The sequence below is a fragment of the Penicillium antarcticum genome (assembly GCF_028974205.1).
Source record: "Penicillium antarcticum strain IBT 31339 chromosome Unknown utg000007l_segment0_segment0, whole genome shotgun sequence".
NCBI classification, from domain to species: domain Eukaryota; kingdom Fungi; phylum Ascomycota; class Eurotiomycetes; order Eurotiales; family Aspergillaceae; genus Penicillium; species Penicillium antarcticum.
Window position 1 is genome coordinate 807,467 of NW_026695305.1, and position 25,406 is coordinate 832,872.

At 50.0% G+C, this 25,406-nt stretch overlaps 6 protein-coding genes across 6 annotated transcripts; 4 read left to right on the forward strand and 2 right to left on the reverse strand.

The window, feature by feature from the left end:
- Nucleotides 1-2,345: 2,345 nt before the first annotated feature.
- On the reverse strand, nt 2,346-3,016 carry N7508_007473 (uncharacterized protein; the record flags this gene model as incomplete). Its single annotated transcript, XM_058465537.1, has 3 exons — nt 2,346-2,547; nt 2,607-2,624; nt 2,679-3,016. The coding sequence occupies 3 exons, from the start codon at nt 3,014-3,016 to the stop codon at nt 2,346-2,348; spliced, it is 558 nt and encodes a 185-aa protein (XP_058317939.1).
- Nucleotides 3,017-4,055: 1,039 nt separating this feature from the next.
- Nucleotides 4,056-4,669, forward strand: N7508_007474 (uncharacterized protein; the record flags this gene model as incomplete). The annotated part of the gene is made up of 2 exons (XM_058465538.1): nt 4,056-4,497; nt 4,557-4,669. 2 exons carry the CDS (start codon nt 4,056-4,058, stop codon nt 4,667-4,669), a joined length of 555 nt encoding a protein of 184 aa, XP_058317940.1.
- A 6,744-nt stretch (nt 4,670-11,413) lies between these two features.
- Nucleotides 11,414-12,433, forward strand: N7508_007475 (uncharacterized protein; the record flags this gene model as incomplete). The annotated part of the gene is made up of 1 exon (XM_058465539.1): nt 11,414-12,433. One exon carries the CDS (start codon nt 11,414-11,416, stop codon nt 12,431-12,433), a length of 1,020 nt encoding a protein of 339 aa, XP_058317941.1.
- A 469-nt stretch (nt 12,434-12,902) lies between these two features.
- On the forward strand, nt 12,903-15,245 carry N7508_007476 (uncharacterized protein; the record flags this gene model as incomplete). Its single annotated transcript, XM_058465540.1, has 1 exon — nt 12,903-15,245. One exon carries the CDS (start codon nt 12,903-12,905, stop codon nt 15,243-15,245), a length of 2,343 nt encoding a protein of 780 aa, XP_058317942.1.
- Nucleotides 15,246-20,009: 4,764 nt separating this feature from the next.
- N7508_007477 (alpha-hydroxy acid oxidase) lies at nt 20,010-20,561 on the forward strand (the record flags this gene model as incomplete). Its single annotated transcript, XM_058465541.1, has 1 exon — nt 20,010-20,561. One exon carries the CDS (start codon nt 20,010-20,012, stop codon nt 20,559-20,561), a length of 552 nt encoding a protein of 183 aa, XP_058317943.1.
- A 1,236-nt stretch (nt 20,562-21,797) lies between these two features.
- Nucleotides 21,798-22,675, reverse strand: N7508_007478 (uncharacterized protein; the record flags this gene model as incomplete). Its single annotated transcript, XM_058465542.1, has 3 exons — nt 21,798-21,821; nt 21,881-22,040; nt 22,107-22,675. The coding sequence occupies 3 exons, from the start codon at nt 22,673-22,675 to the stop codon at nt 21,798-21,800; spliced, it is 753 nt and encodes a 250-aa protein (XP_058317944.1).
- Nucleotides 22,676-25,406: the final 2,731 nt, after the last annotated feature.

The following is a 25,406-nucleotide window of genomic DNA, read 5'->3' on the forward strand; positions in this document are numbered from 1 at the left end:
AGATTACGGGCAGCGAATGCAAAACAAATGAAAAAAAGGGCCAAATCCACAAAGCGGCTATCCTACCAGGGTAGCCTGACAAGTGATACGGTCGCTAAAGTGAGTGGTGGTAGTGGTGATCAGATATATATATCTAATGCACCACCTGGTCCATCACTCCCAGAGGAGCCCCTCTTGCCTGTTTTACCCCCTGTACGTCGTCAAATTACCTGTTCTGGATGTAATCAGAAAGGGCATTCTTTTAATAAATGCTTTAAAGCATAGTTAAGTTAAATATATTCTGTTATGGTTGTTTAAATGGTGTTTAAAAATTGAAATTATTGATGGGGTGCCCGCTCGCTTGGGATGCCCGCTCGCTTGGGAATCACGTTATCCACATTTCTATCTTAGTCATAAGCCAAAGTGTGTTTAATGGGGGTGGATCGGGAGCTTCCGATGACGGAGATCGACCGTGCAGTAACAAATATGCAGGTCAAGCGGACCCACTCATAGCATTTCAGTACGTACTTGATAACATGTGGATGCGTGTACCGTGAGTGTCGTCGCTGAAGCGTGCTCATCCATTATGCTTATCGAGGGTCATGGCTAGGAGAAGACCTCATTGGACTCCGGCGTAGCATCCCGTAAAGTCGGCTCCATTCAGGCGAGATCCAATGGGAGCGATGCGACAAACCCTGTAGACGTACTGGAGACAAATGATATTACAGTTCTGGATGCTGTTAGCCAATGATAACTAAAGGTCAAACAAAAAGGAGGGAAAAAGTGAAAAAAAGAAGGAAGAAAAAGAGACCTCCCGTGCCGGCGTGCCGCCGCCGAATCGGATGTCCCGCGTCTGTGCTTTTCATGGAGGCCAACCCACCCGAGATATTTCCCCTTTGGCACCAAATCCGCTAGCGGCGCTCGGGTGCTGATTCTTGAGTCATGATTCGCTCTGTAGATCTCTCTCAGCGTGGGTCAAAAACACGATCCATGAATGAAGACACAAACCGGAGGGGTTTCATTCTGCTGTCTCGGATTTGTATAGTAAGTAGGCCGCGAAAATCTGCCAGCCGATCTCAGGTCCGCATAATCCAACAATATCGACCGCGCTCTAGAGCGACTCTTGGCAACAGCCTACGCGGCACCATGTCGCACATGATGAATCTTGTCTTTGTTGTCGGCAATCGCGTCGCTGGAGATGGGGGCGGGACAAAGTCGCGAACCTGCACGGACCACTCTGCATGACTGGCAAAGTATTTGTTTGTCTCGTCCAATGGAATAATCACATGAAAAAAAAAAAAAAAAAAAAAACCAATAAAATGACGAGAATAATCATAGATGCCAACGATATACCACTCTTCTAGCACTAAGCGCGGCACAGATCACTAATTAGCATTGGATTTCTCGTTCCCCACTTGCCATTCGGTTCTCTGCGATCCATTGGGAACGCACTAGGACGGATCGCTTACAGAGTAGGCGCCACAAAGGAGGCCAATTGGGAAACCCCAAGGTCGCATCTGTTTCATTAGTGGTAGCTGGTAATCTTGATATGTGGTGGCTAGGGTCGTGATTCAAGGTCTGCCGCCTGACAAGAGTTGTGCCACAACGGCGCGGTACGGGCCACAGTGAGTGCTCCTAGTCCGAGACGTATTCGGATAATTGCCGATATAGCCGTCCCGTTACCTTGAAGCGAATCACGACGGGGCCAAAGGGGAAATTGTACCTGGCGAGCCGAGGACATTAGCAGGTATGTTTCAGACATGGTTCCAATATCTCCTTCCACATTGGTGGAAGAAAATGCTGTGCTAATCTAGAAACGGAATATTAGACGCACCAGCGCGCTGATCAATATCCTTTTGGTACCCTTGTTGTTTTCGAAGCGCTTTTGTGGTTTAGATTATCTCTTCGTCGGACTATACATTTTGTGATTGCTCTTGGCAAAGCTTTGCGGGGCTTTCCTGCCCGTTTGATGCTCTTTTACCGACCTTTGTGGCCCGGGCCGATCTCTACCCCTCCCCGGCCCAGTCATGTCGCGGCAAAGCCGCCCCCCATTGAGATGCGCAAATCATACCCTAATCGGGGTGGGCGGGTTTGCTCGCAGGTGTCTGTTGGCTGACGATGATGATCAGCCGGCTATGGATAGCATTAGGTTCTAACGGCGTGGGTTCCGAGCTCAGTTCGCACGGACACCGACAAACCATACAGTTCTCATTCCACTTGGTAGGTGTAGATGTCAAGGTATGTGTTGGTATGTACCCGTCTATATTGCTGCTAGGCTTGGGTATCTCTGCCTCTTTCTGAAGCACCAACCATTAGACACGCAGATCGTCCAAGTTGGGCCACCTCTGAGTCCTCGCTCTCTATCTTCATTGCGCAACACGTCTGGGGCGTCCTGGCTTCCGTCCACTGTCTGGGCTATCCCTGCAATGAGCGTTGAGTTGTTCTTTCAGCGTAGCCACATCCTCTCTGAGCGCCGAGATCTCTTGGTACCCGCCCTGCATGCTTTCCACGCCTCGTCCCATGTCGTCGTTCCAGGAATTTTGTTTTTCGAGCTGGTCTTCTATGGACCTAGGTTCATTAGCATAAGATGGGGTTGGAGCAGGTATCGCCGAGAGGCAGACACCTACAGGACTCGGGCGTTCAAGCTAGAAAGAAATTAGCGTCACTGGTAACTGTAGTGAAGAAGCAAATAGTCTTACTCTCCGAGACACCTCAGACACTTGCCCATTGATACGGGACTACCCGTCTCTCCATGATGCAACGCTTCCGGTACGCGACCTGCCACACTTTTGGTCTCCACTGCCCAATCGGCATCTGCTTCATATTCCATGTCGTCATCCATTGGCATATGGCTTTCTTCCGCGTTGGACTGCGATTCCATCTCATAAGGGCAATCTTCATCTTGGGGGCCAGCAGCCGATTCAGGGACGCTCCAGAGGTCGAAAGGCTTGGTAGATTTGGAGGCAAGGGCATCGCGAAGTTGGCTGGAGAACCGACCAAGGTTCTCTCCGGAACCGGGATGTTGAAGGATACCCATGACCGAGGATTCTGGACTTGTTGGCAAAGAGAGTGAATGATTGATGGAGTGGGTGAATAAGAAGCACAGTCAGCTCTTTCTCCAATGCTAGAAGTCGTGCTTGATTTATAGTCCAGACAGATAGCTCGGCAGAGCGCTCGGACCAATCCGAGAACTGGGGCACCCCTGCTCAAGAAGTACGCCGTTAGATATTTTTCAGAGGTATACGCTATGATCGCAGATATTTGACTAGACCGGGATGGCTTACCTAGCCCTAGACTAACAAACCGCGCCCAATGTGTGGGCCTAGGGGAGATACTATCTTGAGGGTTATTTGAAGGAAATATAGACCACAAGCCTTTCTTTCTTCGTGCAAGACATTTTGGAGCAATTATATAAGAAAATCCAACATCAAAGGGATGATTGTCGACAAATCAGCTGGGCCATTTGCCCTTCGTTCAATGAAGATGCAGATCTCATTCGATGCAGTTCAAATGGTTAAATGTTAAAGATTTACACCGAACCTATGCCTGAAGGTCAAGGCATGGTCATTACCTGGTCGAAAGTAATTAGTAGGCCGTCGTGTAACTGTGTAAACATTTAAGTTCCCAAGGATCAAATTTCACATCCCTGTCAACCTCATTAAACCGACTCCACTTGAGTAATTCGAGGTCCAAGTGGGCATCAAGCCAGTTGCACATTTCCTACTATACTGTAATCCTACTAGTTTAGCTGAAATAAAAAGAGAGCTCGTTTATTTTTATTTTTATTTTTATTTTCATTTTTTTAGCCTGCATCAAAACACCGATGCAATGTGCCCGGCTATATTGAATGGGCACTTGATTATTAAACCTCATTTTTGTGCGAGCTGTGACTTCCGCTATGACCGCCTGCCACCAAATGACGCCTTGTTCAAAGTAGGAATAGTGAGTTGAGTATACATCAGTTAAATTCACGCTGTCTGTCGTTTTTCGCCCGCCCCTTCCAGTGTTTGTTTTGATGGCGTGATTTCCTAGTTGACGTCTGTTCTTTTACCCTTGCACATAGCCCATCTACCACGATGCCGAAAGAGAAGCACGTTCCTTGGACTGAGTCCGAGGAAGATAACCTCGAACCATGGTTATCTATATATGACTGGATGCCATGGAAAGAAAGGGCCAAAGAATACTCCAAGCAACACGATAAAGACAGATCATTCGAGTCGCTGCGAGGAAAACGCAATCAGCTTCGAAAAGGGATTAGAAGACGGCGACCAATCTCAGACAGATCGAATTTACGGGCCCGTACCACGGCCCGTAGGGCTCTGTACCGAATTCAGAGACTTCCGCAGGGCTTCCCTCCCCGCCCTCCTAACTTCAGGCTAAAATCTCCCGACCCTTGGGCTCGTCAACTACTGCAGCAGGTGCATCAATATGGGAATCCACGCCACCAGGTTTCTGCTCCGGCCTCGCAGAATGAAGAAGGTTCCCAGCCCGCAATTGCACCAAACAATGCCACGCCGGGTAGGTCAATTTATAACCAGCATCAATCTCGCAAAGCTAATCACCGACTGAGTCCTCAGTTTACATAAGTCCCAAGCCGGTATTCCGACGACGTGAACAGCCGATGTTTATATCACAACTTTGGAGGATGATCCGCCGCATGCACATCTCTCACAGGGACGAGGAGCCGTGACGCATGCAGAGAGGAAAGACGGAAGGTGTAACTCCTGACGCCTTGTGAGCAGTATTAATATGTAATTCTTATATGGATGTCAGCAACATTGCTTAGAAATATGAGTACATTTTCTGGGTTAATCAAGTAAAGTATTTCTTACAATATTGTAGCAGTCACAAGTCGCTCTGTTTCCAAGCCTGCCCTGTGCCTTGTGTTAATGTTGCATCAGAATCTGCACTTGGTACCCGATATAGCTCTACTCGGAAACTACTGTCCTCTACTTTCTGTGACTGCCTATAATCAGATGGAGCGGGTTATGGAAGGCATTGTTTTCCTAGTCACCTCTAAGATATCCACATTAGCCTGCCCGAAGTTTCCCCGACACTTGGAGCCTATTCAAGCTTGGAAATTTGCAATTTTTACTGAATCCTTCTAAGACTCCGAACTAACGTGAAAGATTGGACAGGCTAGCGCTAATAATGCATGCCACCAGATGGGATTGTTTGATGGCCAAGGGTAATATAATGGCCTCGGTATGTATTGCTGTTACACCCAGTGGACCATGTCTAGGGGGCCCGCCCCTCAAGCGTTTCCGCGGTTCGCTCATAAGGTGGCTTCATGATACCCACCTTTTTTGTGGACACCTGAAAGGAAACGAAATTGTTTCGGGCCGGTGCGAGGTCCAAAATTAAGCAAGACGGGAAAAAGAGGAAGATGGGAAACGTTCACACATCCACGGTTCTTTTTGGGTAGGATTAAATACTGACGCTCTCCATGATCCATAATAAACATTGACTGATATGCTTCTATTATACAATACCTTAATGATGCCTGTAATCGGGCACCAGATGAAAATACAACGTATACAAGCTGAATTCTTAGAAATTGCTGCTTTTAATAATTCTCTGTCTCATGCTTTCTCGTGTCTCCTAGAATTTGTATTCACTATCCATATTCAACATTTCGAGATGGTTGTCTCCACTCAAAATCCCATTCTGCTCCTTTTGCCAGTCTCAATGAACTTTTGAAGCACGCGTTTGCTATCTTGGGCTGAGTTGTGTCGCAGTTCGCCCCTGGCAAGCCTGGGGTATGCTTAATGGCGTTGGCGTTTTGGATTGCGCTGAATAGTCGAGACCCCCAGACAACCTACATAGGCTGTCGACATGTCTTCCCAGCTCAAGATTTCTTTGCCCCAAGCTAGCAACCTCATCGAGTACTTTCTCCATTAGTCGGTGCAACTCAACATTCCATGCTGCCTGCTCCGCGAAAGATTCCTCGACTTTGCTGTGTGATTATCAGCGTATTATCCCCTGTAAAGTACCCGCCCCGGCGGGAGCCTACGGGAAGTCTCACCTCAATCGTTCTTCTAAACTAAGGCTTGATTAGCTATCATTTCTAAACAGATCTATAGCGCAGAACAACGTTGCCAACTCACTCCATAATGGAACGCAATAACCAGTGTTGGCCATCTTCAGCAACATTTCCCTCAATTTTGATGGCGTCTCGCTGCACAGTCTCTGGAGTACGGTTAGCCTCGACCGTGGTCTGAGTGGATATGTACGGCGAAACATACGTTCAATAATGCCCCCTTGTTGTCGACATGTTGAGCATAAGCAAGCCCATTTCAAGCCGTCGAATAGTGTGATGCTTCCAAGTGAAAGGTGCTGCGATGGATTTCTTTTGAATTCTCAAACTCATCAAACACAGTCAAGCCTAAGCCCTCTTTAAAAGCTTCTAACGAATAGCGAACAGGCCTCGCCTAATTATTACAGTGTTTGATGCGCAGGGTAGCTGGGTTTATTCATACTTTCACCACGGTATCAGTACAGTAATACATTTTGTAATCGCTGATAGAACCTTTTGTCAGGATGAGGAATTGATGTAATGGCTGGTACTGAACATGTCCAATAGAATCAGGTGATTGATTGTAGGTGTTCAAGATCGGTTGAACGATCTCAGGGGTCTATACAAATAAGCTTCGGCGTGTTACAACACCGTACTTCCGAATGTGCCCGGAATACCGTACAAATACTAGGGGGAATTGGGTGAACGATGAATAAGCCTGTCCCAAAGGGTCCTAGTGGTATTTGACCACTCTCACAGTTCGTCACATTCCTAAAAGGGACCCCGGGGTTTCCATATGGCCTGAAGCGGGTCGATCCATTCAGCAGAGTTTTCACATTTCTCACCCCGTATTTAATGTAGGATTGACAGACCCCAGATTGCTGACTTCAGCTCTCTTTCACTTGGGGAGATTACTTTCTCTATTCAAACGATGTTACAAGAAGCCAACGTCAGCCATGAATTTCTTAGAATCTGATCGTCTTTACTTCCGTGCCTGGGATTCCTCCCGCGATAAAGAATGGTATTTCGCAATGCATTCCGACCCAAGAATCTTTTACAATACTTCAAAAAGCATTTTTCAGCCCATGAAGAAAGATTCAGTTGAACCAATTATCAAAGAATTTGTCGAACTGAGGGGTGGTATTTTACCACTAAGAACAGGGATATTCATCAAGTACCCATTCTGTCTCTGTCTCTGTATGGTAAACGGGGTACGCTCGGCATACCAGCGTCGTAACACGCTAGGAACGACTCCTGAGATCTGTTAACGCTTCAACAGCAAGATCCAGATAGAACAACATCAATGCATCTCAATGGGACACCTCAATACTAGCACATACCAGTATCTGTCAATCCGACAGAATTCGAAACAGCCCTTCTGGGGGTTGTTATCTGCAAGAAGTCATCACTGAATGCGGCAGAACACCCACCAGCTTCTGAATCAGAGAGAATTGGAATCCTCATGATCAAAAACATCCCTCCAAGCCAGGTTCAAAACAGATGTGCTGATCTCGGTATCGAATTAAGACCCGACGCACAAGGCCAAGGCTATGGAACTGAGGTTTTACGTTGGGCTCTCAACTGGGCTTTCAATATGGCAAATCTACACAGGGTCCAATTAGAAGTGTATGGGTGGAATGAGGTCGCCCTGAAAACGTACCATAGGGTTGGATTTCAAGAAGAAGGCCGATTGAGGAAGGCTGTATGGAGAGATGGGCAATGGTGGGATGAAATCTGGATGGGAGTTTTACAAGAGGAATGGTCATTATAAATGTTATTGATTAGAGTCTGCTACAGTGATGATTATTTCATGTACCCTGAGCCCTCGCAAAAAGTGATATACAGGCGACAACTACTTTCTAAATATATGGTGATTGATCCCTGAGAATGTTCCAAACTTCCTGACGGTGAACTTTGAGCCTCACCTGGCAAAGCTTTTCGTGGCCTCGTTGCCTTTTGCACTGTTAGGCTGCCCTCATGGCGCGGCTATAATGAGTTACTGGTTGAGGCCACCAACAGTTGTCCGCGGCTACATCTCCATTAGAAATTGCGGGAATGCTGGCAATGCTGAGTTTAAACACCTGGATAACAATTGGACGGCAGATGTGGTCTTTTGGCTTTCTTTTTTCCTTTTCTCAAGCTCAAATGACGACGGTTTGTTGTGAAAACGGCGGCGAAGTTCTTCGATTGTAAGTGTGGGATTGGGAGGTGTGAGTTGAGGTCTAGTCGTCGGTGGCGGTCAAGACGTAGTGGCGTCAGTTTGTTTTTGGCATGTGGGGGGAGATGTGGTCTATAGCTAGGCCAGCGTGCCGAAAATGTCCCTTCGCGCTTTTCTCCCTCGCACCAACAACGTCAACACACCATTCGAGGAAGTTGTCGAATCCTGCTCTGGATTTTCTTCGTAAGATTGCCAATTACGCCGGATAAAGGCCTTGAGCTCAGCAAAAAACTCCTCAATAGGATTCAAATCAGGAGAATATGGGGGTAAATACACTAGCTTTACGCCAGCTTCTGAGCACATCTGTTCAATTCTGCCCGAGTGATGAAAGGATGCGTTATCCATCACTAGTACAGACTTCGGCTCGGGCCATTTCCCACAGTGCTGGAGAAGCTGCTCGATAAAATCCTCAAAGATGGATGCGTCAGTTGAGCCCTGGAACACTCGAGACAAAATAATGCCGTCTTGCGCATAGGCAGGCAGAATGTGATGACGCTGATCACGATGCAATTTCGACACTTGAACCGGTGCGGTACCAAGGGGGGACCAACCCGTTCGCCGGAAGCCGATCCTTTTGTCACATCCAGATTCATCGACATAGACAAGGTGGTAAGACTTGAAGTCTGAGATAAAATGATGGTATTCGTCCCGAAGGTCAAGGTTGCGTTCTTGTGCCTTGACCCGAGCAGTCTTTTTTGACCATCCTTTGGACTGAAGGGCGCGACTCACGCTAGATTTCGTTGCTTGAAGAGCGAATTCGTCCCACAGAAAAATAACCATCTCTTCCAGATATAAGGCGGGCTTTTCAATCAGATGGTCGCACAGAGCCTCTAGCATAATTGGAGCGATACAACGGGGTCGTCCGCCTTTATTAAGCGGTGCTTTGATGCTGCCAAACATCCTTATATTGGAAGAGATTCTTGAAATGGTGCTTTTGTTGCAACCAGCGGCCTGTGCCATCTCAGTTATAGATAGTTCGCCACTGTGGATCATGTCATAAATAAGCTCATGCTTGGAAGGAGCTAGGTTTGGAGCCATCTTTGGTTGAACCACTCGTGATTGATTGTCAAATGAGCTTCCCGAGGAAAGCTGCTTCGGATGAGGGGCATGGAGGTGTCACATGTATTGAAATTTACATGCTAATACAGGATTGAAATTATTATGTCACCTTCGTACGAGGAAGTACGCATACAGCTGTCGGAAGAACTCCAAATATAGACTAGAATTTCTTGGCAGTGGGGCTAAATAATCACTTAAACGAGTGTAAACGGTTGCACCAGTTTCGGGACGTACTGTATAGATAGTGCTGACAAGGAAGAGAGCGCTTATCCGGGACAAGATCCGCGCTCAATGGGAGCGGGAATGGAAAGCATCCACCAAAGGCGGTCACCTGCGAAAAATCGATAACACTCTACCGGCGACCTACACCAGGAAGCTGTACGGGAATTTGCCCAGGGGCCGGGCGTACCTGTTGACACAGCTACGCACGGGCCACAATTGGCTATCCACCTATGCCAAGACCTTCGGCTTCCGCGACGATGATCAGTGCGTGTGCGGCGCGCAAGAAACAGTCACCCACGTGCTGGTGGACTGCCCAAATTTGATGGAAATCCGAAGGGAGCTAAGACGTGAAGCTGGGGACGCGTTCAACGACGTGTCGAGTCTGCTGGGAGGCTCAACCGAAGGTAGGAGAGGTAAGCCAGACATCGTGTCGCGGGCTAGGACGGTCAAGGCCGTACTAGACTTCGCTGAGGCGTCACAAAGATTCAAAAGTCGCGCGCCATGAGGGCAGCCTAATAACTTAAACGGCACCTGGGCCACGATAGGCCTTGACGAGGCTCCAAGTTCGTTTTCAGGAAGTGGGACATTACACGTGTACATACAAGGATATATATAGTTGTTGTATCCTGTATATCGCCAAAAGCGAGAGGTCAGGGTAAATGATATCATCCATCCATCCATACTGTATAGATAGGCCCCCAGTGAGCTCGCACTGGGCAGCAGGCCTTGCCAGGCTGCTGGGACGATGGATTCTTACCTTCTCGTGGTGTCCGGTGTATATCCCCGTTGGGGAGACCGAATTGAATCCGCCGTGGTTGTGCGGTCCGGCCCGGTGCGGGAAGCGACCGCACAACCCACACCAAAATCAGGGGATAACGGCATATGAAAACCATCCGACTTCTCCTTACCTGACTCGCACTCGGGCCCGATACTGGTCTTGCATTACCAGTGGAAGTGGTGTCGCCTAAGGAGAAGACAGGACACCCCTGAGCTTGCATACGGTCTGGGATCGCATCGTGCGAAATGCGGCGAGGCGGTAGTGAACCGGTGACACAGGCAGTCAAGCTGATATCGGACAGACCTCGTTCAAGGCCCAGAGGCCTCGTTAAGACTCGAACTCGTTAAGGCTCGGAGAGAGCGCTCGCTGGAGACCTCGTTAAGGCTCAGCCACGGGCAAGCTTCAGGGCGACTGCTCTTCGGGACACGGGCACCACCGAGACACGGGCACCCTCTTGGGAGACACATGGGCAATCTGGAAAATATTGGTATTTGACTGGTGGCAGTCGGCAGGACTCGTTAAGGCTTCGCCACGGGCAACCCGTCGATCCTGTTCAGACACCGGGGACCAAGCTTGGTTAGTGGAGAGCAACCGAAATATACTGCCGGATGGAGCGTATGGAGGACTTTCTGCAAGACACGGTCGGCCTGGCGGAGGGAGACCTTCTCAGGTAACGCGAAACGAGAGTGAAAGCTCTCGCGGGGCGTGGTGTACAATGGCAGCCACTGCGGCAGGGTCGGGGCCTGCCAAGAGACTGTCTGTATAGCCCGAGAGGACGGATGCGCGTGTCGGTGTACAAAAAGCCGGGAGTCAACTACCCCACTCGCACTGGGGGCCTGAGATCGACATTGGTCGGTTGAAGCGGTGTCGTCCTAGTTGGCTCGCCCGTGATGTATGCTTAAGGAGCAAACTGAGAGACACCCAGGGTGAGAGGTGTGGTGAACCTCAAAAGACCAGAAGCCTCATTTATCGGGTGAAAAACTGGGGTAGTGGTCTATGCAAGTAGACCTGTCGAAGCTACTTAATGTCTTTTGGGCCGGGAACCAACCCTCTCCGCCGGTGTACAGATCAGATCAGAAAGTTCAGAAGATACCACCGCTCACCACTGTATCAGGTAGCCGATGCGCTTAAGCACACCGACATGGAGACTTTGGAGACGATTAACCCCTTCACGCTAGCCCCGTGGGCGGAACGCGTGCAGACCGATGGTGGTGAACAGCTTGAGGGCCCGGCCGAAGCGGGCGGGTGCATGCAGGTCGCGGTTAGCAGTTCAGCACGGAACGAGCTGGTGGGTTTTGGAGTGGCCCTCGAGAAGCGACCACCTCGAAATCGAAAGCTCAAACACAAAGCACTATCCATCACCTTGGCCGCAAGAGCAGAGCAGAATCCATTCTCTGCGGAACTGGCAGCCATGGCACACGTATTGAGCACGGTGCCAGGGCTGAAAGACTACAGGATCACACTGCTCACAAGCAACAAAGCGGCGGTTCTCACACTCAGAAACCCTCGACAGCAATCTGGCCAGGAATTCGTCTGTCGGATATACAAGTTGATTAAAAGGTTGCAGAGAAACCGAAACCATGTTCAATTCCGCTGGGTTTCTGCCAGTGAAGACAACAAGCTGCTAGGCCTGGCTAAAGTACAGGCTAGAGCCGCGACACAAGAAGACGCCCTCCTACAAGAAAGCGCCCCAAGGATGAAATCGACCACACTGAATCTCGCACGCTCTCAAGCAGTCCCCAGAAATACCCTGCCAGCGGACGTCGGAAAGCATGCCAAACGAGTAGATGCAGCACTCCCAGGAAAACACACGCGACTGCTGTATGATCGCTTGTCATGGAAGGAAGCGACCGTGCTAGCCCAACTCCGGACGGGCATGGCGAGACTGAATGGATACCTCTATCGAATCAACGCGGCCGCCACTGATCAGTGTGCATGCGGACAGGCCAAGGAAAATGTGGAGCACTTCCTCTTTCGATGTCGGAAGTGGACCGCACATCGGACGGAGATGCTACAATGTACCGACACCCACCGAGGGAATCTATCCTTCTACCTGGGAGGGAAGTCGCCCTCCGACGATCAAAAGTGGACGCCAAACTTAGAGGCAGTACGGGCCTCAATACGATTCGCCATAGCCACAGGCCGCCTCGAGGCCACTTAACCCCGCCGACGAACATAAATCACCTCTTTCATTCTAACCTAACCCACCAACCACCTCGTGCTACTCATGGTGGACGCGCTTCAACTGCCGAAGATAGGATGTTGAACACTTGGAGAAGCGCCTTCAAGCCAGTCTACTAACCGCATTACTAACCCACGAGCATCCGCTGCGACACTGCATGCTGAGAATGACAAATACGCCAAGGTCTTGTGTATGGGCTCCAATGAGTCACAGAATTGTATATACTAAGACATGTATAGTAATTTAGCGATAGTTGCCCTTTCGGCTCAGCCGCCGGGCGTTAATGAATTGTGTGTGTGTGTGTGTACAAGTTCTAGAAGGGGCCAGACCACAAAGAGAGCCAGTGGAGATGCCGGCCATCAACCTGGAGGAGGTAGAACGACAGCTTCTTGCAGCAAAATAGTGGAAGGCGCCGGGAGAGGACGGCCTGCCGGCGATAGTGTGGAAGATGACGTGGCCCACGGTCAAGTACAGGGTCCTTGAACTATTTCAAGCGTCGCTGGCAGAAGGCTCGTTGCCAAGACAGTGGAGACACGCGAAGATCATACCGCTCAAAAAACCGAATAAAGAAAATTACACCATTGCAAAAGCATGGAGACCAATCTCCCTCCTAGCGACACTGGGCAAGATACTGGAGTCAGTGGTTGCAGAAAGGATCTCACACGCGGTGGAGACCCACGGCTTGCTCCCGACCAGCCACTTTGGAGCCCGGAAACAGCGATCCGCGGAGCAAGCACTCCTGCTCTTGCAAGAACAGATCTACACGGCGTGGCGGGGCCGGCGGGTATTGAGCCTGATCAGCTTCGATGTCAAAGGAGCCTACAACGGAGTGTGCAAAGAACGATTACTCCAAAGGATGAAAGCACGAGGCATCCCGGAGGGTCTGCTCCGGTGGATTGAAGCGTTCTGCTCGGAACGAACGGCGAACATCCAGATCAATGGGCAAGTGTCGGAGGTCCAAAGTCTGCCACAGGCTGGGCTACCGCAGGGCTCGCCCCTGTCCCCGATCCTATTCCTCTTCTTCAACGCAGACCTCGTGCAAAGGCAGATCGACAGCCAGGGAGGAGCAGTCGCTTTTGTGGATGATTTCACCGCATGGGTGACCGGATCAACCGCGCAGAGCAACCGGGAAGGAATTGAAGCAATTATTAATGGAGCTCTCGACTGGGAAAGGAGAAGCGGAGCGACCTTTGAAGCGGAAAAGACAGCTATCATACATTTTGCGCCCAAGATGCGTAAATCGGACCATGAGGCGTTTATCATCAAGGGACAAACGGTTGTGCCCGGAAACCACGTCAAGATCCTGGGTGTCTTGATGGACACGAGGCTTAAGTACAAGGAACATATCGCGAGGGCAGCGTCCAAGGGTCTTGAAGCGGCGATGGAGCTTCGGCGACTCCGTGGCTTATCTCCAGCAACCGCGCGGCAGCTGTTCACCTCGACGGTGGCACCGGTCGTGGACTACGCCTCCAATGTCTGGATGCACGCGTGTAAGGATAAGGCCATGGGGCCGATCAATCGGGTCCAAAGAGTTGGAGCACAAGCCATTGTGGGGACATTCCTCACCGTCGCGACCAGCGTAGCGGAGGCGGAGGCCCACATTGCCACCGCACGACAACGATTCTGGAGACGGGCCGTGAAGATGTGGACGGACATGCATACCCTGCCTGAAACCAACCCCCTCCGCAGGGGTACAGACCGGATCAGGAAGTTCAGAAGATACCATCGCTCGCCGCTGTACCGGGTAGCCGATGCGCTGAAGCATATCGACATGGAAACACTGGAAACAATTAATCCATTTACGTTAGCTCCGTGGGAAGAACGCATGCAACCCGATATGGACCAACCACAGGATGTCCAGACCAGAGCAGGCCTGTATATGCAGATCGCGGTCAGCAGCTCGGCTCGGAACGAGCTGGTCGGATTCGGGGTGGCGATCGAGAAACAACCACCTCGGTATCGAAAACTGAGACTGAAGACCCTCTCCGTCACATTGGGTGCAAGAGCAGAGCAAAATCCGTTATCTGCGGAGCTAGCAGCGATGGCACATGCATTGAAGATGGTAGTTGGAATCAAAGACTACAGAATTACGTTGCTCACAAGCAACAAGGCGGCGGCGCTCACGCTAAGGAACCCTCGGAGACAGTCTGGCCAGGAGCTGGTTTGTCAGATATACAAGTTGATGAGAAGGTTGCGGAGGAATGGAAACCGAATCAAAATCCACTGGATCCGCACCAGCGAAGACAACAAGCTGTCAAGTCTGGCTAAAGAACAAGCCAGAACTGCAACACAAGAAGACGCTCTCCAACAGGAACGCGTCCCGAGGATGAAGTCGACCACATTGAATATCGCACGGTCCCAAGCAGTCCCCTGCAGTCAGCTACCAGAGAACATAGGAAGACACGCAAAACGAGTAGATGCCGCACTGCCAGGCAAACACACCCGGCTGTTATATGATCGCCTGACGTGGAAAGAAGCGACCGTACTGGCCCAACTCCGAACCGGCATGGCCAGACTCAATGGATACCTCAATCAAATTAATGTAGCAGAGACCGATCAATGTGATTGCGGACAAGCAAGAGAGACCCTGCAGCACTTCCTCTTCCGCTGTCGGAAGTGGACTGCACACCGGACGGAACTGTTACAATGCACCCAGGCTCACCGAGGAAACATATCCTTCGCCTTGGGGGGAAAACAGCCTTCTGACGATCAGAACTGGACGCCAAACCTAGAGGCAGTACGGGCCTCCATACGTTTCGCCATCGCAACGGGCCGCCTCGAGGCCACTTGAACACATTGACGAACATCACCCCCACCCCCTTCTTCCGACCCTGCTCACCCACCACCTCGTGCCACAAACGGTAGACGCGCTTCAACTGCCGAAGATAGGATGCTGAACACTTGAAGAAGCGCCTTCAAGCCAGTCTACTTACCCACTTACTAACTCACGAGAAACTCGCTGCGACACTGCTTTCTGGAAATGTCATACGCTATAAGGTTTTATGTATGGGCTTTCAGGAGACACAGCATATACAGATGGACATGTACAGTAGATCATTGATAGTTGCCCTTTCGGATCAGCCGCCGGGCGTTAATGAATTGTTTGTTTGTTTGTACACTTCCGCCCCCAGTGAGCTCGCACTGGGCAGCAGCCCTCGCCAGGTTGTTGGGACAATGGATTCATACCTTCTCGTGGTGTCCGGTGTTAATCCCCGTTGGGAGACCAAAGTGAATTCGCCGTGGTTGTGCGGTCCGGCCCGGCGCGGTTGGCGCGGGGCACGACCGCACAACCACACCAAAATCAGGGGATAACGGCATAAGAAAACCATCCGACTTCTTCTTACCCGACTCGCACTCGGGCCCGATACTGGTCTTGCATTACCAGTGGAAGTGGTGTCGCCTAAGGAGAAGACAGGACACCCCTGAGCTTGCATACGGTCTGAGATCGCATCCTGCGAGATGTGGCGAGGTGGTAGTGAACCGGTGACACAGGCAGTCAAGCTGATATCGGACAGACCTCGTTCAAGGCCCAGAGGCCTCGTTAAGACTCGAACTCGTTAAGGCTCGGAGACATCGCTCGCTGGAGACCTCGTTAAGGCTCAGCCACGGGCAAGCGTCAGGGCGACTGCTCTTCGGGACACGGGCACCATCGAGACACGGGCATCCTCTTGGGAGACACACGGGCAATCTGAAAAATATTGGTATTTGACTGGTGGCAGTCGGCGGGACTCGTTAAGGCTTTGCCACGGGCAACCCGTCGATCCTGTCCAGACATCGGGGACCAAGCTTGGTTAGTGGAGAGCGACCAACATATACTGCCGGATGGAGCGTATGGAGGACTTTCTGCAAGACACGGTCGGCCTGGCGGAGGGAGACCTCCTCAGGTAACGCGAAACGAGAGTGAAAGCTCTCGCGGGGCGTGGTGTACAATGGCAGCCACTGCGGCAGGGTCGGGGCCTGTCAAGAGACTGTCTGTATAGCCCGAGAGGACGGATGCGCGTGTCGGTGTACAAAAAGCCGGGAGTCAACTACCCCACTCGCACTGGGGACCTGAGATCGACCTTGGTCGGTCGAAGCGGTGTCGTCCTAGTTGGCCTGCCCGTGATGTATGCTTAAGGAGCAAACTGAGAGACACCCAGGGTGAGAGGTGTGGTGAACCTCAAAAGACCAGAAGCCTCATTTATCGGGTGAAAAACCGGGGTAGTGGTCTATGCAAGTAGACCTGTCGAAGCTACTTAATGTCTTTTGGGCCCGGGACGAACAACCGAGCAAGCCCTCCTGATGCTTGCTAACGCAATCGACCGGGCATGGTACAGGCAGAAGGTCGTCACACTGGTGGCCTTTGACCTGAAGGGAGCCTTTAATGGGGTTAATAAGACAAGCCTGGATATTCGCCTCCAGTCCAAGGGTATCCCCTCGGTGGCCCGAAGGTGGATCGCGAGCTTCATGAGCGGGCGCCAGGCTAGCATTGGGTTCGACGATTACCAAACCGAGGTGGTACCGCTAGAAAATGCCGGGCTCGCACAAGGCTCTCCGCTGTCACCTATCCTCTTTGCATTCTTCAACTGCGATCTAGTCGACCAGCCGGTCGATTTTCACGGTGGGGCATCCGCCTTCATTGATGACTACTTCCGCTGGCGAGTTGGCTGGAGTGCCGCAGAGAATCTGGCCAAAATCCAGTCCGAAGACATACCCCGGATTGAAGCCTGGGCTCAGAGAACTGGGTCCTGCTTCGCTGCAGAAAAGACCGAACTCATTCACATTACCCGAAAAAGAAAAGAACAGAGCCAGGGCCAGCTTATCATGAATGGCAATGTCATCAAGCCATCTACAACGGCCAAGCTCTTAGGGGTAATCTTCGATCATGAGCTTCGGTGGAAGGAACACGTACAGCAGGCCGTTAAACGAGCCACTAAGGTCAACATCGCGCTTGGCGGATTGCGACAGCTCCGCCCAGAGCAGATGCGACAGCTCTACGAAGCGTGCGTCACACCGGTTGTCGACTACGCCTCAACCGTCTGGCATGATCCACTTCGAGATAAGACCCATCTACGTCACCTCCGCACCGTGCAACGAGCGGCTCTCATCCGGGTCCTATCAGCCTTTCGAACAGTGGCAACAACCACACTCGACGTAGAAGCACATGTACTGCCAACTCATCTCCGTCTGCGCTACCGCGCACAAAATACCATCACTAGACTGCATACCCTACCACAAAAACACCCTATATGGAGCGCCCTACGTCGGGCCCAGAGAAGACGCAACAATCGTGGATCATTCGCCCGGTTCCCACTATCAGAAGCCTTAAAAACAATGAACCTGGAGAGACTAAAGGAAATCGAAATGATTGACCCAACCCCGCTACCACCGTGGCGAATAGAAGCCTTCTCAGAAATCGAGATTGAATCGGACAGAGAGACCGCGCTAGAAAGAGCCGAGGCTGCACGGTCAACCGCGGACATCGTGGTGTACTCGGACGCCTCGGGACGAGAAGGTCACCTAGGTGCCGCAGCTACCGTGCTCGATGAATCGCTGGAAACAACCGACAGCATGCAAGTTCAGGTTGGACCTATGGAGCGATGGTCGGTTCACGCCGCCGAGCTCATTGGGATCCTGTACGCCATCAACATCATCAACAAGATTGCTCTCCGTCACTGGAGGACCTCCCATACGCGGGTGCGAATTGCCACTATTCTCAGTGACAGCAAGTCGGCCCTGCAAGCAGTTCAGAACCCCGGGAACAAGTCGGGACAACAGATCATCCACGCCATTCTACAAGCAGCCAGGAACACCAAGACTCACGGCACATCGATTCGACTACAGTGGATCCCCGGACATTGCGAAATACCTGGGAACGACACTGCAGATCAGCTAGCCAAAGAGGCGGCTATACCGGGAAAAACACACCCATTCTGCTCTTTGCTGTCACGCGAGAGAGCACGCATTAGGCAAGGGATCCACACCCAATGGAAGAAGGAATGGAGCGAGTCAGGCACCGGCGTCCATCTCCGCCAGATCGACAACACACTGCCGGCCAAGTACACCAGACGGCTCTACGGATCTCTGCCTAGAAACCGAGCGTACCTGCTGACACAGCTGCGAACTGGACACAGCTGGTTGTCAACATACGCCAAGGCGTTCCGATTCCGAGATGATGACCGGTGCGTCTGTGGCGAACGGGAGAGTGTCCACCACGTGTTGTTGGATTGTCCAGGACTGGGAGGATTAAGGAGAAAGCTTCGAGAAAAGGTTAGTGACGCGTTTAACAGCATCTCGACTCTGTTAGGAGGACCTGGTGAGGAAGGAAGAGGTAAGATTGATAGTGCTTCGCGGTCCAAAACGGTGGAGGCCGTCTTGGATTTTGCTGAAGCATCGCAACGGTTTCAAAGCCGCGCGCCATGAGGGCAGCATAAATATAATGACGGCACAGAGGCCACGGCAGGCCTCGGCGAGGCTCAAAGTTCGCTTAGGAAGTGGTACACGGTCTATGTACATAGGAAGATATATATAGTAGTGGTAGGCTGCATATCGTTCGCGAGGGGTCAGCGTAAATGAAATCATCCATCCATCCATCCTACTGTACACTTCCAGAACCTTGGAACATGGTTATATGAACATGTATTTGGGTCATGCGAGAATCCGGAAAACTAAAGAACTATTAATGCACGCAGAGTACGTGATATGAATGCGAATATGAATATGCACTATATTCGCATTCGTCAATTCCTCCGCAGCTCTAAAGATCACCGCACCTTACACCGCATCATTTAGCACATTTCTTCGGACTCTTCAGGCATATCCAAGAATGCCAATGTGGCGAAACCGAAATCGGGCAAACCAATGAACAATAGCTCCGTGGGGTCGGCAATGTTCGCGAGAATGTAAAATTACTCTCGGCGTATAGACGTTACGTATACGGTACATTCTAGTGGACCGGGCGTTACTTACAGTAACACCCGTGTTTCTAATTGACTAATTTACTCACAGGCCCGTGGACCTGCGGACCCCCAAATTCATTCACGTTGAGTGTTCCGGCTGCAGAGCGTAAGGCGCACATGTCGCCACAGATAGCGATGGTTTGCTGCGTGACTAAGATTCTATGTCTATGGCCCCATTGATAAGAATTGTAGCTGTTCAAAATCAAATTAAAACCCAGACGGGCATCTCGAAAGGTCCAGAGAACAAGTTTTTCAGAACGGCTACCTTAGGATCTGCTGGCGCGATGAGTGAGAAATCCTGTCGATTGGTGACTTGGAGCATGCTGCTTCCCGAGTCCTATCAGATGGCATCAAAGGTCTCGATCCCAAAAATTTCCTTTCTGACCATACTTGAGATATCGGTTAACTGACTTGAATATCACAGAGTTCTTCAACTCGGGGGTGACGAATCAAATCACGGTTCGCGACAACGTTTCTACGTATTGAAAATACCGTCTTCTGCCCAGAGTCCTGAAAGATATCCGATCCAGACACAAGTACCTATGTTTTTGGACGAGAAATTACGTTTCCCTTGTCCATCTTGCCAGCTGGGATCCAAGCTATGGCTCACCCCGATGATGAACTGGCCACAAGCAGAGCCTGTGCAATTATGGGATGTCATGCAGCTCTACTCAGTGATTGATCGCACGAAGGAAGATCGTATCGTACGACGAGCGGAAGCCTCGGGATGCAAGGCAATCTTTCTCACTGCGGATAGCCCCATCCTCGGAGTCCGTTATAATGAGGTTCGGCATGACTTCAAGCCTATGGATGGTCTCAGCTACCCTATGATTGAAAAGACATCATCCGATGTGCAGGGTGAAAAGCACCAAGACGGATTCAGTACATTTGGCTCTAGCTCCCATTCCTGGGCGAAAGAGATTTCCTGGCTGAGGAGCATCACAAAAATGGAGATCTGGATTAAAGGATCTCTAACGTCGGAAGACGTCAAAGCCGCTATCGAGTACGGTTGCGATGGCATAATTGTAAGCAACCATGGAGGTCGGCCGCTTGATGAGACACCTGCGACTATCGATGCACTCCCAGCTTGTGCAAAAGCTGCGCAGGGAAAGATCAGATTCATGTTGATGGTGGGATCCGATCGGGTATCGACGACTTCAAAGCTCTAGCACTGGGGGCACAGTGCTGCTGGGTATGCCGCCCTATGTTGTGGGGACTTGCTGTAAGTTAAGTGCCTTCTCATTGAGCCACTCTGCGAAACGTATACTGAACGACCTATTAGCATGACGGCCAGAATGGAGATGAACTGATGATTCGTATCATGCTCGACGAACTTCAACGATGCATGCAGCTCACAGGCTGCATGAAGATTTCGGACTTCCCCTTCCAGACTAGCAATTGTCAATGCCAATGGACCATTGACGAGGCTGCAGTTGACTATTTTTTTGTCTTCGCCCTCTGGAGGCTTAGCCGCTTCATCTTCTCACCGCCTACGGCAAGGCCGTTACAAACGCCGTTCAGTAATCGGGTCGCCGAATATTTGAACGCTGCCACCAGGCGGTACCTCGTTCATGAGCCTAACTCCATCCCGACCGTATCACATTGCTTTTGGAGAGCAATCCATGATAGGTATCGATAGTGAAGGGGCAATCGGGTATTATTATGATGAAGAGATGCCTCAGGAATGGATTGTCGATTTTTTGTATTGATTGAGGTGAAGCTGTTTGAGAGAAATGATGAAGAAAGTTGGATTGTAAAGAATGATGTTACAAGACGACCTGATTATTAGATTACTTTATTAGAATTTATCTGTACTAATGAACGCCCTGGTACTGGGTTTGAAGTCTTGTAAACCTCGGTATCAATGCCTGACAAGGAGAAGACCCTGGCCCTGCAAAAAAATAAATATACCTTAAGACATTGAGTACGTAGAGAAGGTACCCACGTGTCTATTGACAAGCATTGAAAATGTTCCATGAAACCGTGACTAAGGTGTCAGGACAGAAGCAATAGCATGCAACGGTCGTTAAGTGTTCTGTATAAATGTTAGGAGTAATGTAAAAATAAGAAAGTAAACAATGAAAGCCAATCGATATAAACAGAAGCAAAAATAGCTTCTTACCTAAATATACGCCCTCGGCATCACTGGATGCAAAAATTGTCACCTCATGAGATATTGATTTCGAGAGGAAAGCTGAATAGATTGCGACAACTCGTATAGGACTATTCTCAGGTTTTTGGAGACTATGGAGCTAATGGAATCTTGAGAATTTGATTTTTGAGAAATTGATTGGCTCATGGTCCATTCGCACGTCTAATATCTTGGGTCTCGAGATTCGAGTTGAATTCCACGTGTTATCCATTACCGAAAAGACTCGATTCACAAAGGTACCATTCGAAGCACCTTAAACGCATCTCCCTCCATCAACCTGTATTCATTAGCATTCAAAGCTCTGATGAATTGTGTCATAGGCTTGTCATGACTGACCTCTAAGTCAACTCCTGTGATGAACTCTGCCTCGTCACTTGCTAAGTAGCTGCAGGCGTTGGCAACATCTGCGGGTGTCGAGCCACGTCCCAAAGGAATTGTTGAAAGGAACCCGCTTCGATTCTCGGTGGTGTCGGGCTTTCCAAGGAATAAATGAGTCCTATAAATAAGGAGAGTTAGCTACTGTACGTGCAGTAGAGGTTCGTCTCTCAGAGGGTGCATTTACATTCCAGTGCTGCCAATGACCGGGCAGACTGTGTTGAACCGAACTTGGCGGGGTCCGTATTCTACCGCCAGTGTCTTGGTGGCAATGCTCACGGCAGCCTTCGAGGCATTATACCATGTCAAACCTGGACGGGGCCGGATTCCGGCCGTTGAGCCAACCTGTATGAAAACGCCGGGTCGTCGATTGTCAAGGAAGTAAGGCAGGACCACATTTGTGGACAGGTAAATAGACTTGACGTTCACATCCATACACAAATTGAAATCCTTCTCTGTTACCTCGAGTGTTGGCTTGTTCGTATAACTGGCGCCAGCATTGTTCACCACAATGTCCAATTGGTCATATGTGTCAAGGGTATGTTTCAACAGGGCGACCCAATCTTCATTCCGGGTAAGGTCAGCCGCAAAAAACCCGCAACTGAGTTCAGCAGCAGCATATTTGCCTGCCTCCTTCGAAAGATCGGCGATTATGACCTTGGCGCCTTCGCTCACGAATTTCGAAGCGATGCCTTTGCCAAACCCTGACGCCGCACCGGTCACGATGGCAACTTTATCACTAAGCCGGCCTTGCATTTTGAAACGATGTTGAAAGGCGACTGAGTGATTGGAACAGATAGAAGCTTGCAAATGGATTTGATTGCTCATTGAAGATGATTCAAATTTGCTCGTTATTTATCCATTCAAGGGACCCCGCTCTCTTCCCTGTTGTCCCACAAAGTCCGCTTTCCCCGGACCCCTCAATTCCATGAGCCACCAGATAAACCGAACCGTAAACTCATTTTCCACCAGTCCTACATAACCGATATTTTCGGCAAAGGCCTTACTCGGTTGTTCCTAAATCGTAACCCCCGGAGTTCGGAGCGGCGCGCGGGAAGCCTAGAAACCTTGCAATCAAACGAAATGGTTCACCCAAACTCGCACATCTGTTTCGGTAACGGATGATCTAGATTGCATGCCGGCCGTGCTACTCAGAAGTGCCTTGATTTCCCCAATCGTATTTTCCCAGTGACTCAAGACGAGTGATTATTTCCGGTCCATCTGGGATTGTAGAGATTTGGCTGTAGGTTAGACTTTCGCTCCGCAACTGCAAGCTTCGACTATGGAGAAGATTTCGGAAGTGACCAAAGCCAATGTTGTTTTTGCCCTGGATCCTGTGGCGAGGAGAACTCTTTCTTGGCAAAAACGTTTTCTTGGAATATCTAGCCAACCAGAGGTCGCGAGGCCTCGAGAGTTAGTTCACCGTAGTCGTAACTAGACCTCTTCAACTCCCATGGGACTGGTCCCTTGGGACCAGTCCCATGGGACTAAATGGGAGTGCAATGGGACCAAACCTCGGTCCCATGGGCGGGACCAAGACCGTGTCGGACTCCCATGGGACTAAAGGAAATCCCCATGGGACTAACGTGTCAGCAAAATCGTCTCACCTGTGCCTTGCATAAATTATACAGCTTTGACTGTTTCTTTCAGTATTAGGCTTACAGCCTACGGGCTATAACTGAATGAACGGGGTCCAAGCAAATAGTACAATAACATAATAATCTGGGTTAATTCTTCGTCCAACATTCACATATAATACGTAAAGTCCTCATCCTCTCGTCTTGGACGCTTCTGCCTACTAGATACTCGTGTCTGAGTACTACTTCTAGGCAGAGGCTGAGCATCGTCATCAAATTCCGCCTCATCACCACCCTCCTGGCCCTGCTCGGGAGTACACTGTCGTCTCTTTCCCAGTGCCCGTTGAGTTAAGGGTCGTGTCTGTAACTCAACAGAAGGCTCATCCGGAAACGATAGTGATTCATCCTCTTCGTCATCACTAATCGGATCAGGAATTTGTTGAGGAAGGTCAGCTTCTTGACGCTCGTCTGCCTCTTGCCGTTCTTCAGAGGTGAGAGCTACGTCTTCTAAAGTATCGTCTTCTTTATCCTGCTTGTCGAAGCATCGGAATATCATAATATCTTGGATTGTTGCGGCATTCAGTGATCCCCGGCGATAATGACAGACATCTCGAGCCGAGTTGAATACACGCTCGACGCCTGCACCAGTTGCAGGAATAGAGAAAATATCCCGTGCAACCCTTGCCAGTGTTGGAAATTCACGCTCGTGCTCTTTCCAGAAGGTTAGCGGAGCGATTTTCTTTTGGCCTACATCGCATGATAAGTAAAGACAGGTTGAAAGAAAGGGTTTCGTGACGCTTACTTGTCCCAAGATACTCAGTCAATTCATCATTGGTATTTGTATTCTCTCGAGAGGAGACATCAAGCATATCCTCATCAAAAAGATCTTCCATATCATCTCTATTCGTTTGTGGGGGGTGTTGGTGCGGCCGCTGTGCATCGGAAGTAGGCTTTTGGTAGGGTTCCATGAACTTTTGAAGGCATTCCTTGTATGTCTGACGAGACTCAGCGTCATCGCCATATTCTCCTCTGGAGAAGAACTGTAGCTTATGCTGTGGAGCAAGAATAGTACCGATTGCATAGAGATTTCCATGCACTTCCGCAGTCTTCCTATAGTAGAGCTTTAGCTTCTCCCTTCCTGCTTCAAGGGCATGAAGCATTGCTTGTTTCCAAGGAACTTTCTTCTTCCAGAGTCGTCGCATTGACCCCTCGAGGTGATCAAAAAGCTGGTAGTAGACCCGAAAGACATTATGAACAGTGACCTCCTTCGTTTGAGAGAGACGAGTCGTGAATGTATAGAAGGGATGTGTGATGCAGAGAAGATAATCAACTTGTCGCCATTCCTCTACGTTGAGCTTGAATTGAGATTGCGTATGTAGCTCGCAGTATTTGTCAAACGTCGTAGAAAGGCGCTTTGCGCGTCGAAGCATAAGGAATGTTGAATTCCAACGAGTCCTAACATCTTGAAGAGGAACAAGCTTTGGATCATCTGGCTGAAGACTGAGAAAGGCCTCCCTTCGCTGAGGGCTAGCATTGACGAATACAGCAAATCCACGAATCTGGCTGATTGATTAGCAATATGTATATAAGTATGTAGGGGGAGGGGTTACCTTTGAAAGGGTATAGTTAATATCCTGTTCACCCCGACTGCTGCGAAGGGACTGTTTTTGAGAATCCGACCAGACCCTGCCTGGGTTATCATTTTTTGGGTTGGCTTTGATCCGACCACGAAGATCCCGAAGACTAAGCTGAATGACATGAGCTAAGCATGGTATCCGGACAATAAGTGCCTGATTAGGTAGCCTGAGTGACTGGATAGACTCCTGGATATTTTCGATCAAGGTATTGTTGTTCGATGCGTTATCTGTTGTAATCGCTAGGACGCGATTGACAATATCGTACTTTTGAAG